This window comes from Corapipo altera, unplaced genomic scaffold, assembly GCF_003945725.1.
Source record: "Corapipo altera isolate COAL_440 unplaced genomic scaffold, ASM394572v1 67, whole genome shotgun sequence".
NCBI classification, from domain to species: domain Eukaryota; kingdom Metazoa; phylum Chordata; class Aves; order Passeriformes; family Pipridae; genus Corapipo; species Corapipo altera.
In genome coordinates, this window is record NW_020884906.1 from 4613135 (window position 1) to 4626705 (window position 13571).

At 41.8% G+C, this 13571-nt stretch overlaps 1 protein-coding gene across 6 annotated transcripts in view; it reads right to left on the reverse strand.

Moving 5' to 3' along the window:
- LOC113951318 (transmembrane protein 132B-like) overlaps positions 1-13571 on the reverse strand; it is a 230497-nt gene that overhangs the window by 126559 nt on the left and 90367 nt on the right. For all 6 annotated transcript variants that reach the window (XM_027652173.1, XM_027652178.1, XM_027652176.1 and 3 more), the window contains one exon: positions 2399-2539. In XM_027652173.1, coding sequence (XP_027507974.1) covers positions 2399-2539 — 141 coding nt within the window. The remainder of the gene's footprint in view (positions 1-2398; positions 2540-13571) is intronic.

Consider the following 13571-nt stretch of genomic DNA (forward strand, 5'->3'; position numbering starts at 1 on the left):
CTAAGCCAGGCTCAGTCCTGACTTACCCACTGCTCTACTACCAGCACAACGCTGGGCAAGTCAGCAGCACTGAAATGACTTCCAAGAGAGAAAACCCCATCTCCCCCGAGGTAGATATGATTCTGTTTACTAACAGCCTCTGCTCTGCAACCAGAGAGATTGATCCTGTGCTCTCATGCATAAACTGCCTTTAATGAAGCTCCTTGAATTACTAAAAGGAGGAACAGATGAATTGGGTCTAGTGACGGTTTTGCCACGTTGACCTTAACAGAAGCAAGCTCAGGTCTCTGCTCATTTAAATGAGACAGCAGAATTTCCACATAAACACTTAATATCCTTCAAAAGGAACAGGAGGGCCACCATTATGACCAAAAAGGCAAATTAAAGTAGAGATCAAAGTTAAATATTTACTCTAAGTACTACAATATTTGCAAATCTGGAAATGATCTTTCAGCAGTTTCTATTTGCATACTTTAATTAATCCAAAAATATTAAACTAATCTCACAAAGGAAAGGGTCAAAGTATTAATTAACTTGAGATTCATTGCTTTTGTGCAATTTAACAGTTCAACACAAAGCAAAACTCAGTTTTAATAAAAACTAAGTTACTGTGACAGGTATAATTTCATGGATTAGTGAAACCACATAGAAGGCAATAAGCTTCAGCATTCACGCCATTTTTTTGTCCAACTTTAAAAATAGTTGTCTCATTTCAATTTCTGTAACACCAAATGATCTGAAGTTTTCCTTTAACCTCAGCATTTCACTTTCAAATTGATGGCTCTCCACCTTGCTCCAGACAGAACAGAGGTCACAGCTGTTAGAGAAAAAATCCCCACTGCAAAGTTCAGCAGAGATCAGACACTGCTCAGCCACCCTGATCATCCCCCATAGCCAATTCCAGCTGAGCCTTCACTGCTGGAGCCTCTGTGTGTCACTGAGCAGCTCCAGAACAAGCACAAAGATCCCCTCCAGGCCACTGCCCCTGTGGCTGAGCTCTTACCCCACCAAAAGGACTCACTGGCTTCTTCAGCATCTTTTGGAGGAGTTGGGACTTCTTGCCAAAAGGCAAAGGATTTGGAGACAAAATATACAGTGCCAAATCCAGTTGCCAGAGCTCTGCTTTATCAGTACAGTAGCCTAGGAATCCCCAGGAAAATAAGGATGGAAGGTGGCTAGAATTTCCTGGATCACAACCTCAGAATTACGACTGACGAATGTGCTTAGGAAACAGGAGGGGTCTTCCCCCACCAAATTTTTTTTTTTTAATTGAGAAGAAGTGCATGAAAGAGCTGATGAACTGAAAGCCTTGCCTGGAATTCATGCCAGAAGGTTCTGTAGCACTTCACCAGAGTGGGGAATCACCTCCCCTCACTTCACGGGTTTACAAGGCAAATGTCTGCATCCCACTCAGTCGCCTCCACTCTGCATCAGCACTGGAGAGAAACAGGCACTTTTCCTTGCTATTCATCAGGCCTGTTCTACACATCCAAGAGCACTCTCACCTCAGCAGTGCCTACTGCGCTGCCTGTTGCTAAAAAGTAAACTCACATTAAGTAGCTTTCCCCCCAGCACTTTTATGGCAGATACCCAGGGCTGGGCGGGATTTGTTTGCTCCTCAAATACAGTAGAAACTCTCTTTGCACTGCAAAACTCAGACAACAATCTTCCTAGATCTAAACAGTTGCTAGCAACCATTTTTCTCCCTCACAGGAGTTCTCAGAAAAAAAGGATGGATGCAAAAGACTCCACAAATAAAAATTTTGACATGAAGTTTTGTGATTTCCTAATTATTATACAATTTCTAGCTAAATTTATGCACAGTGTACTTTAACTGCATGATAATGGAGAGAAATTGCTCGTTTTGTAAAATACATAATTCTGACTAACAATGTAAATTTCTCCTTACCTTTGATACAGCTTGTGGGAGCATTACCATAACAAAGTACACAGCATTCAGGAGAGTTCATAGACACTCAGGTGTTTTGCAGCAATAATGAATAAAACTGAATAGCTGTGACTTTCATAGATTTTCAAATAAAGAAGACAGCATTGCCCTATATTGCTTTTAATTGTTCTTCATATTTCTCCATTTGAGTTCATTTTTTCCTGTTGGCCCTTTGGCAGCAGGAATTCTGCTGCCCTGAAGGTTCACGAAAAGCAGATGTGAGCTAAGGACTTGTGGGCTGCCTCCAATTTAATTAGATAATCTACATTCGAAGCTCAGAAGTGAAACAAAAGGGAAAAGCTCTCATCAGGTCACATATAGTTTTTCCAAGGAGGCCGAGGAGGAAGAAAATACTGCTAATACGGGCAATACGGCTCATTAAAGAAGCTTTGGCATGTCTCTCATAGCACTTCAGCAAGGGTTACTGCAGGAAAGGCCGTGGTGTCTCACCTGTCCTCTGCTCCGGGGTCGTTGTGCACACAGGTGACGGTGGCCGTGGTCCTCGCGCTGTCTGTCTCCTCCTGGACCCCCCACTGGTCAGCATCACTCACTCTGATGTCTGTGATCTTCACACCTGGGGCCGTCCTGATTCTGTTGGGGGACAACAGGGGCTGCTTTAGTCACAGATCTCCCACAAACAAACCCAGAGAGGTGAACGAGGGAGCTGAAGGGAAATGCTCCCTCTCCCGTCAATAACAGACTGATACGTTGTGACCACAAGTCACTCTCCTTTAAAAAGATAAAACAGGTCCAATCATTTTAAAGAGATGAAGTATGAGTTTCATTATGTGCAAAGCCAGTCAACTTCCAACTTGAGCAATGTGGAGAGATTAAGAACAGTTTCTACCTCAGTGGCACCAGCCTGATACAAATGAAGCAGATGTGACTAAGCATAACTTGATTTAATTTGCTGTGTCTGTCCTGCAATTTAAGATGGAGAATAAAAGGACTGTGATATAAAATACATCCTCCTGCCTGCAAACCTTTGGGAGCAAGGTGTCTTCTAATATTAGGGCAGTCTGCATGAAAAAAATGTGTTTCACTGATCAAAAACCATAATGCTGGAAGCAGTGAAAAGGAATAAGTTATTCCAGATCTAGGACTGAGGGATGAAAATATTCATGCCACTGCATCAGGATCTATCAAACTGGGCATATCAAACTCTTGCTGCTACAAATAATCTGATGCTGACATGGAGAACCTTGATTTGCTGAGCACGGCGAGAGGTTGAAATCAGTTTGGTAGCTGGTAAATGTCACCGTTTCTTGGCTTAAAAAAAAAATTGCCAAAAAAACAAGAAGTCCATGCTCCAGCAGGGCTCAGCACTAGGAACAGATTGCCAAAGAATAGGAAACAAACTGCTTTTAATAGCAGGGACTTCATTTGTGCAGCTTGACTCCTGAAACAAGCCTGGGAGTTTGACAGGAGTGCTGCAAATATGCCTGGAGTACAATTAGGCAGAAAGCAACTGCTGCAGAGCCACGATTGCCACTACTGTGACTTAATTAATTAAAAGCAAAGCCAAGAGGGACCTCTTAGTTGTATGGTGGAATGAAACAGCTCTGCTGAGACCTGAAGCGTTACTTAACAGTGAATTGTGATGGATTTGCCCTGATGCCTCGTGGCCACTTGGTGCTCATGTTACACTATTCAGAATTTCCTTTAAGTTCTAGTTGAGTTCATGGATTTGGATCAAAGTAACTTCAGGACTCAATGGGTGGTCTTTTGCCCTGAGAAGGAATTAATTCATCCTGCTTTTATGATACCCTTATTTCTGCCTGTAAGGCTTTACTGACTTGATGGGTCAAATCCGTGCCTGGCATAACCAATCTGATGAAAAATATTCCCTGTAAAGACAGAATTTTACTTGATATTTTTCTAATTGTCTCCTTCATGCTTTTCCACAGGCACTCATATCTCCACATAACACACCTCAAAGCTGATGGGCCCCTTTCCTATCATCTCCTCTTCTTTTTTTTTTCAGAGGAACATTCATTTATGTTGTAGTAATTACACAGGACCAAATAATTCCTGCAAGACACCTGCATGGCTTCATTTCAGACTGACTTGTAATTTGCATGAGACAGAGAATTAGGCCCTCAGCAATGGATTCAATAATTCTTTTCATTAGACCTAGTCAACCATTCTTGAAAAAAAATCATTAGGGCCAAAATAGAAAAATAATAATAATAATAATAAAAAAAACCCCATCAAGTACTTTAAAAAATTTTTCTTTCTCAGTCAAAATCGTATTTTTTTTAACAAATTTACCTCCCTGTTCCCTCAAGTTCCCATGTTTTCTCTTGACAACGTGTCTGGAAATCTCTAACCTGGCTTTCCACCCAGGTCAAATCCTGGTTAATTAAAGGTTAATTGAAGGGCAGGAGATGCTGGGGGGACACAGACACCAGGACAGTTGGATCTCACCCATGATTTCAGGATTCATCAGCCTTTTTCCATCTGTCAGAAGCTTGTTATGTCCTCCTACACAGCTTTTACACTACAGATATCTTCACTCTGCAGCATTTACTTACATCTATTCTGAACCAAGCCTAGGGTTGGTGTATCCCAACAAAGATGAAGAGCAACATGACACAGTTCCCTGCACACCTGACCAGGGATAAGCATTCAGGACCCCTGTGCAGCTCCTTTCTCATGGAAGATGAAGCTGCTGCTCCTCTTTACCTCCATCAGTGGTCCTCACACACAGAGTGGGGGTAAGGATGCAAGAGCCTCAAATATCCACGTCTATCCACATCTCCAGTTGTTCCAACCTCTTCCAGACACTCTGCACCCCGAAACAATGACTCTCCTCTCAGCTCAACCCCTCAGCTGTGTCCACTTCCCTCAGCCAGGAGCTTTGCTGTTTGTTCTCCTGTGTCTGAATGTAGCTATCAGATGTTTTTTCCCTGCCTGGACATCAGATGAGGCTCTGCTGGTGCCTGTCCTCTTGACCCACCACTTTGCTTCACCTTCAGGGCTCTGTCCCTCAACAAGAGGCCTTCTGTTTTTTGGCCATGCTGGCTGTGGGCTGTGCCTACAGCTTTCACTTGCTGCATATCTCCTGCCTTGCTGGGTTAGCATCAAGTGAACATCGAACCCTCTGTTCTCCAGCTACATTTTCCAAAAATGTCTCAGAATGCTGCATTTTAGGAAAAATTCCAGTCTAATCCCTTGCAATGCATCTGCTCTGGTGGGCTGAAACAAGATGTCATTTTGCATTTTTGGATATCAGCAGAGCCAGGAAGGTTGAAAGAAGGAAGAAGCTACATTCAGTTTCTCACTTAGGAAAAGTCAAGAAATTCAAATTAAACCACCCTACATATGGGAGGTTTGAGCCTACTGTTCCTCAGATAAGTGATTCATATCTTTAAATCTGCCCCCAAACTCCACAGGCACAGAAATCGTTGTAAGTTTTGGGGACTGAGGCTTTGCAAAAGAGTAAGAAATTCCTAGCAGAGCTAACATGACTTGGATAAAGGATGGTGAATGGCACGTGTGTGGGCACCACTCCGTGCCAGGCTTCAATTATAAGCTTGGGTGGATTATTTGGTTTTGTTATACCTCCCTTCCCCACACATAAAATGCTGGGAAGTGTTGCTCTTCCAACTCAAAGGGAGCTGTAAGGACAAATGGAATTGCCTGAGAAAAATCTGATGTCCTTTAATTTGCCAGCTGACAAAAATTCTGCCATCTCTGGGCTTGAAAACATGGAATTGAAGTCTTTCACAGAAGCATGACCCAAGAAGTAACTGTTACCACTAAGATGGCTTAATTCCTTCTTTTTATAAAGGATAATTGTGAAATGGGGAGAGGGGGGAAGGGAAAAAGGAACAAAATATGACAGTCAATTGGAAATTTGGCAAAACTGACATTTCATTTCCATGAAACACTTGCTTTCTAAAAAGCAGAATTTTCAGACAGAAAACTGTCCTGTTAAAAAAGCTTTAGGACATTACAATGTACATGGCATTGTGATAATGCAATTAGTAGAGATGCGAGACAGAGCATTACTGAGTGAGCTCAGCAGAAGTTACCCTGCAACAGGGCCTATTTATTCGTGATATCCCTTCTTTAGGGGTGAAGGAGGTCCCACAGAAATATGACACCCTCCAGCACTGCCTGTCATGACACTTTCCCCATCGGATCTCAAAAGGAGGGAGCTGAAGGGGAGAAGTGCCAAAGCTGCCCAGAGCAGGGAATCGATGAAACTGCTTCAGGAGGGAATGTAGCCCCTTCTCCAGCTCCAAAGGCAGAACAGAGGGAGCTGCTTTCAATGTAGACTGCAAAGTACATTTGGTAGCCCTGGCAGGACTTTTTCCCCTGAACAGTATGTCCTCCATTTACTGTAGAATATAAAGACAGAAACATGATAGACTGAATGCAGTGGGCAAGTAGAAGCATTCCCAGCCTGCCAACTTGGGACAGCCAGGAACTATTTTAAAATGCAATCCCAGCCTGAAATGTATGTGACCCCATGAATTCAGCCACTCCAAACCTCTCCTCTCAGTTATTACAACAGAAGGAAAGAAGAACGTACCAGTAATCACAGAGCTGGAAAGCAACTTAAGGGCTGCAAGAGGGATTTAAGCACCGAGCACTCAGTGGAAGTGGTGCAGGGACTTCCATGGCCTGCCAGTCAATTAACTGCAAAATCTGAAAGGTAAATGCTTGCTTGCCACACCCCCCCCCCATCCCACTCCTGGCAGCAGTAACTGGGAAGTAAAATCTTGGCAAAAGCAACTTTAAAATAGAAACAGAAGGAAAAGATATTTAGGAAATAAAACAGGAATGTGCTCACAGCAGATGGGAAATGCTCAAAATTATGGGAAAAAAGACTTTTTCAGAGCTATTTTAGAAATATTCTTATCCCCCCATACTCTATTATGGGGGAAAACATGATCTGAGCTAAATTCACTCTCAATGACGTACTAATAATAACAGCAATGATAAATTTCATTTGTAATTTCCAACCATTTCTGTAGTCAGCCCTTCAACTGCATTTTTAGCCCAATTAAAAATAAAATCATTATCCTTCCTCTACAGGAAATCCAAGCCGTAGGCCACTTTAGTCAACTTGCCCAAAATTATACTGTCTCTGCAGAGCCAGAATGAGGGCCTATACATCCCGATTCCCAGGCTTGCACTTCAGTTAGACACCCCTACCCATATTTAGGACCAAACCAGAGCAGAGCTGAGTAATTCCAAGCCCTCACAGAGCATTTTACATATTTGAAGAATTGCACAAACAGCAAGCAATTAGTTCTGAACGAGGACCCTGGGGAGTTTCTAGTTAAAATACATGCGGTTTAGGATACATTAAACCAAGCATTATAAATTAAAATAATCACTGAATTCAGGCATAGCATCTGGGGATTTCTGGGGTGTGGGTGAGATGGGCAGTGTTTCTGTATAGGAAATGGCCATGAAAGACCAGCCCATGTACCAATGTCCTTTCTGCTGCTGTGGGATTGAAGTATGTGTGAAATGGAAATACTGCACTGCCCCACCTCTTATGGAAGTCAGATTTACAACAGCTCAGGGGATCAGGCTCTAAATCTTCTCACCTAAGCAAGAGTTTATTTTCTAAAGTATTTTTCCAAGAACTTAAGTTCTTTGGAGTTTTTTTATATTTTAAAGGACCTGTCACATACTTATGTTCAAACTACTTCCCCATCAAATTCTCCTTAAAATAGCAGCACTAGGCCAGCTGTGTTTGCTTCTACAATTCCATATTAATGTCATTATAAGTAAAGCTATCTTTCCAAGGATGTAAAATACACATCAAGATACACAGAGACCCTGTAAAGATCCAAACCCTCTCCAAAAGGTAACAAGTGTAGAAGCACAAATGACATGTAAAACAAGCAGCCTACAGCCCTGTGTAGAGGTGTAGGTAGATGGCAGGCAGACAGCAATTTGGAACAGAGGTCCACCACAAGGCACCAGATAGAAGGAAATCCCAAATAAAAAAGGTTTGACTAATGGTACCAGCAGGTAAAAATGTGGCCCTGATATAAAGCCAGTGGCAATAGGTATTACCAGGGAAATAATGTGGGAACTCAACGGTGGAAAAAAAAAAAAAGCATGTTTGCCCTTGAGAATAAAGATAACTCAGTACTTAAAGAGACAGAGGCAGCAACTTCCAGAGTCAACTGATTTGACCTCCAAATTTCATCCGTGCTAAAAACTACCCCAGTGACTGACCCTTTATTATACAATCAATGCATAATTGGCCCAAATGTGCTTCCAAAACAAACCAGGGGTGTACTGTGCTCTGCCTGCCTTGGCCCCGTTTCCCCCAGAACACCTCCCCACTGCAGGGTCAAAGCTTTCCCAGCAACCTTGCACCTCGGGGAAATGCCCTTTCTGTACCTCATCCCCTCAGCACTCTTTCACCTTTACACCAACCCGGGAGATTTGCCTTTCCCTCCCTCTGGCATACCTCACTTCCTCCCTGCAGCAGTTATTTTTATGCAACCTTTTGTAGCTGTCTTACTTAACCCTGCCAAACATTTGGGGATGCAGCTTCTATGAAAGCAGTTATTACTGTCGTACATCAGAATATCTCAATCCAACAAACGCTCAAGGAAAAAAAAGTCAATGTCAAAGCACTGGGTAGGACAAAGCAGACAAATCAGGTTCAGTGACCAGCGTGGTGCAAAGCAGGAGGGAACCTGCTCAAGAGATGTGGGGGCTGATATGACAAAAGCCCAGCAACTCAGAGAACAGAGAACCCTTCGAAATCATGGAGGGGATCAATGCTAAAGATTTAGAATGATACAATTACCACTCTTTTGCCCAAAAAGGTGAAGCTATCAACCTTTTTTTTTTTTCTGCAGCTCATCAAATGTTTCAAAATATGTTAACCATCAAGCTCACTAGCATATTGGATTTTGAATAATGAAAAGAGTAAACAGGATTTTAATTTGGATTCTGACAGTAAAGCGCTTTCTATGTGATAAATTAACTATTAAGGAAGACAAATTAACACAACCTCCCCTTGAGTATGATGGTTTATGATTTTGAGGAAGCTTTTACTGAAGCATGATCAAAATAAGACAGGATGAAAAACAGGAGATGATGATGGGGGGAGTATTTTACCAAAAATTCTTCCTCCTTCTTTTCATCAAACTGTACATAAAACTTCTCCAAAAAAAGTGCAGCAGCTTCCCTCAAGAGACCCCCACTTTTCCTAAGACTGTATAAACATTTTAGGAGAGTTCCTCAGCTGGTCTAGATCACCAGATTGATGAATTTTAAAGTACTTGTTTAACACTGAAATGTTAAATTTCACATCTGTGAAGGAAGGTCAGAAGAGATGCCCCCCTTTAGGAATTTTTTTTGAAAGGGAAGGTGTCCCAGAAACATTTTCAAGACATAAGACTATAAAATCAGCAAAAAGGATGTGGTCAACTTCAAAGCAGACAAACATCATGTTATATTTCCATATCCAATGGAAAATTCCCAATTTTTGTCATTTTTTTTAAAGGAGAGAAGACATTTTAAGATTTCATCTTCACATTTCAGCAGAAACTTCATTTTTCAATCTGCTCTCTGTCTCTTTTGGGTAAGCAAATAGGGCTTAGAAAAACAGCAGAAAGACACACTTATTGGCTTGAAATTAAAGCTATTAATTTTTATTCTTATTTATTCCTGTCACAAACCAGACCTGTTTTATATGGGTTTCCAACACTGCTATGGAAACCTGAGAGGTTCTGAAGTCTTTATGTAATATGAAATGAAAATGCCGTCTCCCACCGTGAGCACTGTTTTCTTTGAAATATGACAACAGTGGAATTTTGCCCCTCTGGGAGAAAAATAGTTGCCAGGCACTGGGGCAGGAGACATCAGGTCCAAATCTATTGACTAAAGACGTGTTATTAACCATTTAACTGTCTGGGCAACTTCAAAATGGGAATAAAGATGTTTACTCAACTTTGTATGGATATATGTCCCAAAAAAACTTACTATTTCTATGGAGACACTGTGTATTTGTATACTTAAAAATTGTACAAATACTGCATATCAGTATATTTCTGTAATTTCTCAGTAGTACTTAAAACTGCAGGTCACAGAGTTCTGTAGCAATTGGCATTTTCTTAATAAAGCTCAAAGTCAAAATTTATGGGAGTCCACCTGCAAACATTGTTGTGCCTTTGACATACAAACTACTTTAATTATAGTATAAGCAAATGTGGGTCTAGACTGTGATGAAAGCTCTTAAATTCCAGCAATCACAGCAGGAGAAAAGGCCTGACAGCCCCAGAGACTCCAGCTACACCAGCATGGAAGAGGAGCAGGTCCTCTGTCCTTTGCCTGCCTGGAGGGCAGGAAACATTGCCCATAACCTGCAAATAAATACACAATTCTGAAAACTCATTCCACGTTTTACACATTCAAAGTATCCAATAAACATGAACTAACCATTACTACTATTGATCAGGAGGAGACAGCAGGTCTTTTTCCAAGCCTAAATGATCCTTACAACTCATAACATCCAAACAACTCATAAGATCCCTTTCTCATTAGGATGCACAAGCAGCTCACACCTCTCCATCCCCTGACAGAGCAGAGATATTTTCCTTTATTCCACTGCCTCCATTGAGTTAACTGAGTTTATGGTGTGTTGATGATTACTCAAAGAGCTCAGGAGTGTCTGCTGTCACGTGCTGTTAGACATCTCCAAGAGCTGAACTGCGTGCCCTCTTTTCTCCAACACAACAATTTGTGGTTTAACTCCTCTGCAGAGAGAAGAAATAAAACACTGGAGTGGTTTTCTACAACACATGTCTACAGAACAAAAATCAAATCCCCTTCAGTCTCTTCAACCTTACTCTGAAAGATCTAAAACACTCAGACCATGTCCTTTGCCTTGAAACCAGTGCAATGTCTGATAAATGAAACTCTTCCTTAAAGCCCAGAAGTACAGGACAATATGCATTACCAAGCCTGAAGGTGTCCAAAGTATTTGAACTTGGAATTCTTGCAACCATGCAGAAACAAAGCTTTGGAAACCATAATGAAAAAAATCAAAGTAAGTCAGAGGTTTCCTCCTGCAAAGACAAAGCTACTCAAAGATTTCCTTTTATTGAAAGGTTCCTTTCAGGAATCAGCACAGCAACAACATTTGCAGCCTGAACAGGGTTCAGGCCTCCTGGGAGACAAAGAATTGTTATAAAGAGGTCATTTTTCTACCTCTACAAACAAAATGAAATAAAAAAATAATAATAAAAAAAAAAAGCCCTGAAGGTCATGCTTTCTGGAAGCACCTAAACAACAACAAAGTAAAAACTTTCCACCTCTCTCCCTGTAAAAGCAGATAATGAGCTCCATGGCATTGTGTTGGTCAACACTGAGTGGGGGTTTACACCTTTTAAAACATCACTGTGGCTGAATTTGCTCACCGCTCTGGAGACTCATACATTTCCTCTAAGGAAAAAGTTTATTAAATACAATTTGCACTATTATAATTAATTGTCTTTTACCAGACATAATATAAATAACTTGGAATCAGAACTTTCCTGGGTTGCTGCAGAGTATTACAGTCAACCCTGGAGTTTGTTGTATTTGTTGGACTCTTTGTGGTCTTTAAGGGACCTATAGTACATTTTTCCATGCTTACTCAGCATTCTGCATAAAGAAGCAGCACAAAAGAGGTTGTTACCAGGACCTCCACCCAGGTTGTGGCAAGGAGACACCAACCTGAGCACAAGGGACAGAGTTAGAGGGAAGAGTGAAAAAAAACCCACAGCAATGAAAAATCTCCCAAAATTAAAAAGGCCACAAGAACTTTGCCTGAACTAGTAGTTGTTGTTTTTATTGGATTATTTTATGGGGTTTTATGTTGTTTAATCGAAGAAAGAAAATGGATGCCATAAAATATGCAGAGCTAACTGGGGCTGCAGAGTACATTGCTGAATATTGCTAGTAATGCCATTTCCCCTTCACTGTCAAAAAATAAAAATATCGTTCTTTATATCCCTGTCACATGGAACAGCAGTCCTCTCGTGCTTGCCAATCAATCATCCTGGAGTGCACCTTTACCTTGAGCAGAATGTGCTAGGACGGTGAATAAGGAAACCTCGGCAAATAATCTCCCTTTCCACAAGAGAGAATTCAATTTCCAGCATAGCTCAGACCAGTACTTTTCTTGAAAAGGTGGCATCATATATTACAGCAAAAAAAGCATTTTCCTGCTGCTAGTGAAAACTTTAGTGAGCATTATGATTATGTGGTTTGTACTCCAGGCACCAATGACCACCAAGCAGGCTAATAATGTACGAATTCTGACGAGAATCAGCCCTCCAGCTGGGATAAAACATCAAAGACTTTTTTCCCTTTTTTTTTTTTTCCCCCTCATTCTGCTTTCTTTACTGTAAGATTCCTTTTCTAGCTGCACACAATTTTCCAAGACTCTCTTCAAGAATCAGCTCTTCACGCTAGTGCTCAAATAGCCTTAATCAGCCCTTTGGCCCCTGTGCCAACAGGCTTTTACCTTTGGCAGCCCAGTTTGGTTTCTTCAGGAGCTTTTTGAAGACTCTGTAGGTAGGCTGAATTGTCACCAACGACTCTTTGAATCCCCTTTTGGATCTCTGCAGATTTGGCAGGGATTTTGCAAGTCCCAAGCTTTACCCCTCCTCCGAGCACAGCTCGGTCCATAATCTACTGCAATAAAGTCCAGAGAAAGCCCCATAACTGGATGGTGCCAAAGCACTGTCTGCCTGGATTTGCCTGTAATATTTCTAACTATGAAGATGAGGAGACAATTTTTCCCCTCTGGATGCCCTGAAGCTCCAAGTCCAGGCTTTTGTTCTCCAGATCTGGCCAAAATATCATCCCGCAAGCTGATACCTCACAGAAAGACTCCAGCAGCCCCAGAGCCTGAGATGGGTAAAGAGGTCAGGAGGATCCAGCCCTCCAAAGACTGTTGCTCACAGTGCTGATGCAGCTTAGAAAGCTTATCCAGCCTTGCAAAGCTGTCAGGAAAATTTAGTAGCCACCCCACAAAAATTACTTACCGTTTACCACAGTGATTGATGGTAACGCAAGAAACTAATGGTATTTTACTTGCCTGTCGAAAGGAATTGCTCACCCTGGACCAGCAGGATTGGGGAAGGATTCTTTAATCCCTACAGCGACTTTTAAATTAAACTCTAGTGTTTGCAGGGCTGAAAACCAGTCACAGACAGCAGCCTGCTTCAGGACGGATTCCAACATGATGTAACACGTGGGCAGACAGGTCTGGCACAACAATAAACAGGGTGAAAGGCAGCTGCACGCTGTGCTTCTGACTTCTTTTTAAAACATTTGCAGATTTCAGGGGAGAAAATCCACTTCCAGATCGTTAATGCCTAACAAAGACCTAGGTCCTGGCACTGTGCATGTAACAAAAAGTTGGGGGCATAACAGGACAAAAAGGCCATAATCAAAAACTGGAGGCATCTGACCTAAGTGGCAGAGGAAGGTGCTCCTGTTTTGTCTGTATGTGCAGAAGAGCACAGAGGTAGAGAGGGTCAGTTCACTTCCTAAATCAGTAGAGGTGATAGCATCATTCCCTCTGCAGCTTTCCCTTTCCTTCCTAACACCAGTACTTTATCCTTTAGCATTTTTCCTTTACCAG